Source organism: Myotis brandtii, unplaced genomic scaffold (assembly GCF_000412655.1).
Source record: "Myotis brandtii unplaced genomic scaffold, ASM41265v1 scaffold314, whole genome shotgun sequence".
NCBI classification, from domain to species: Eukaryota; Metazoa; Chordata; class Mammalia; order Chiroptera; family Vespertilionidae; genus Myotis; species Myotis brandtii.
In genome coordinates, this window is record NW_005362033.1 from 1,480,412 (window position 1) to 1,481,946 (window position 1,535).

General features: G+C 66.1%; 1 protein-coding gene across 1 annotated transcript in view; it reads left to right on the forward strand.

Moving 5' to 3' along the window:
* The window catches only part of MYO15A (myosin XVA), a 61,426-nt gene that overhangs the window by 3,159 nt on the left and 56,732 nt on the right, over window positions 1-1,535 (forward strand). The window contains exon 4 of the mRNA XM_014542804.1: window positions 8-787. Coding sequence (XP_014398290.1) covers window positions 8-787 — 780 coding nt within the window. The remainder of the gene's footprint in view (window positions 1-7; window positions 788-1,535) is intronic.

Genomic DNA, 1,535 nt, shown 5'->3' on the forward strand with positions numbered 1-1,535 from the left:
GCCTCAGCCCCAGCGCCCATCCTCGCCGTGGCCAGGCCGGGCAGGCAGCCGCCGGGGCTTCTCCAGGCCACCGCCTATACCCGAGAACCCCTTTCTCCAGCACCTGGGTCCCGGGCCGTCCCGGGACTCCCCGCTGGAGGACGCAGACCCTGCCGTGACTGGCGTCTTCCTGGGGAGACACCATGACCCGGGGCCTGGAGAGCTCACCAAATCGGCCAGCCCCAGCCCTGAGAAGCCCAAAGAAGAGGCCTCCCCCGGGAACCCCCGGCCAGTAGCAGAGCCTGAGCCCCCAAGCCCAGAGCCCCCCAAGAACTCTCTCCCAGAGCAGAAGGTGCTAAGGCTCAGCCTCTCCCACCCTCTGGCCGCTCGAGATAGGATGAGGGCCACGTGGCCACCATGGCGCCGCTGGGGAACACTGCCCAGTGCCCCAGCCCCCTTGAAGCCCACTGGTGCCCCAGGGCCCCTGCCCAGGGCAGGTGAGCGGCACCAGGCAGGTCCTGGGCGTCTTGCTGTAGTCCTGCCTCGGGTACAAAAACCAAGCTCTCTCCAGCGCGCTGGTCCTGCCACCCTGCAGCCCCCCACCCAGCTGACCAAGGACCCAGAACCCAGCCTTAAGCCAAGAGCCTGGAGTCTGCTCTGGGCCTCTCTCTGGCTGCCAGCGGGGACCCACCGGCCCTGGCCACGAGCACCTGCCTGCCCCGCTTCCTGCCGCCTGGGCCCCGAAGCTGCCTTTCTGCCCCATGGGGGCCCCTGGGAAGAGGTTGGCCTCAAAAGCTGGTGGAACAAGGTATGGGGGCACAGGTCAGAGGGAGGCTTGGGGGTTCTGTCCTGGGGAACAGCGCCCTTGTGAGCGGCTGCCTCGGGCCTCAGGACCCATCTGTAACTTGGAGAGAACAGCCCCGGGCTTCCCAAGCCTCTGGAGCCTTGAACAAGGGATGCCCAGCGCAGACAGGCACCGGAACCTCCTTCCAAGTCCCTGTGGGGAAGGGATCTTGTCATCGCCATCCCCAGCTGCCTCAGAGATCTGGGCTGAGGACAAAACTGCAGGACTTGTCTGCCCACCCTGACCCACCCACATTCCCATTCATACTGTTCCTCTCGCTTCCTCCGGACCCTCCCTCCAATTGGAGTCTTCGCTCTCTCTGGGGTTCCTGCATAAGGGCAGTTTCTGGGCTGCGGGATTCTAGACTATCTGAGGTGAGGGCTCAGGAACCAAACTCCCAGCCCCTTCATTGCACAGTGGGTCACAGTGGATCAGGGCTGGCAGAGCCAGTGTGCCTCTCCAGTCTGGCCCCCTGTAGGGTGAGGGGCAGGCAGTTTTCTGAGGGGTGCCAAGCCCAGGCCTGGCTGCCATGCTCATGCTGGAATGTGAGCCCAGTGGCCCGTCAGCAAAGGGGGAGTGGTCACCGGAGCCTCCCCCGGGACGCCTGGGGCGGGCGGGACACGTAGGGGCAGCAGGCGGTTTTCAACCTATGCAGACCGGTGCCCGTGGAGCGGGCAGCCAGCGAGCCCAGCCATGGCAACCGGGGCGGCCT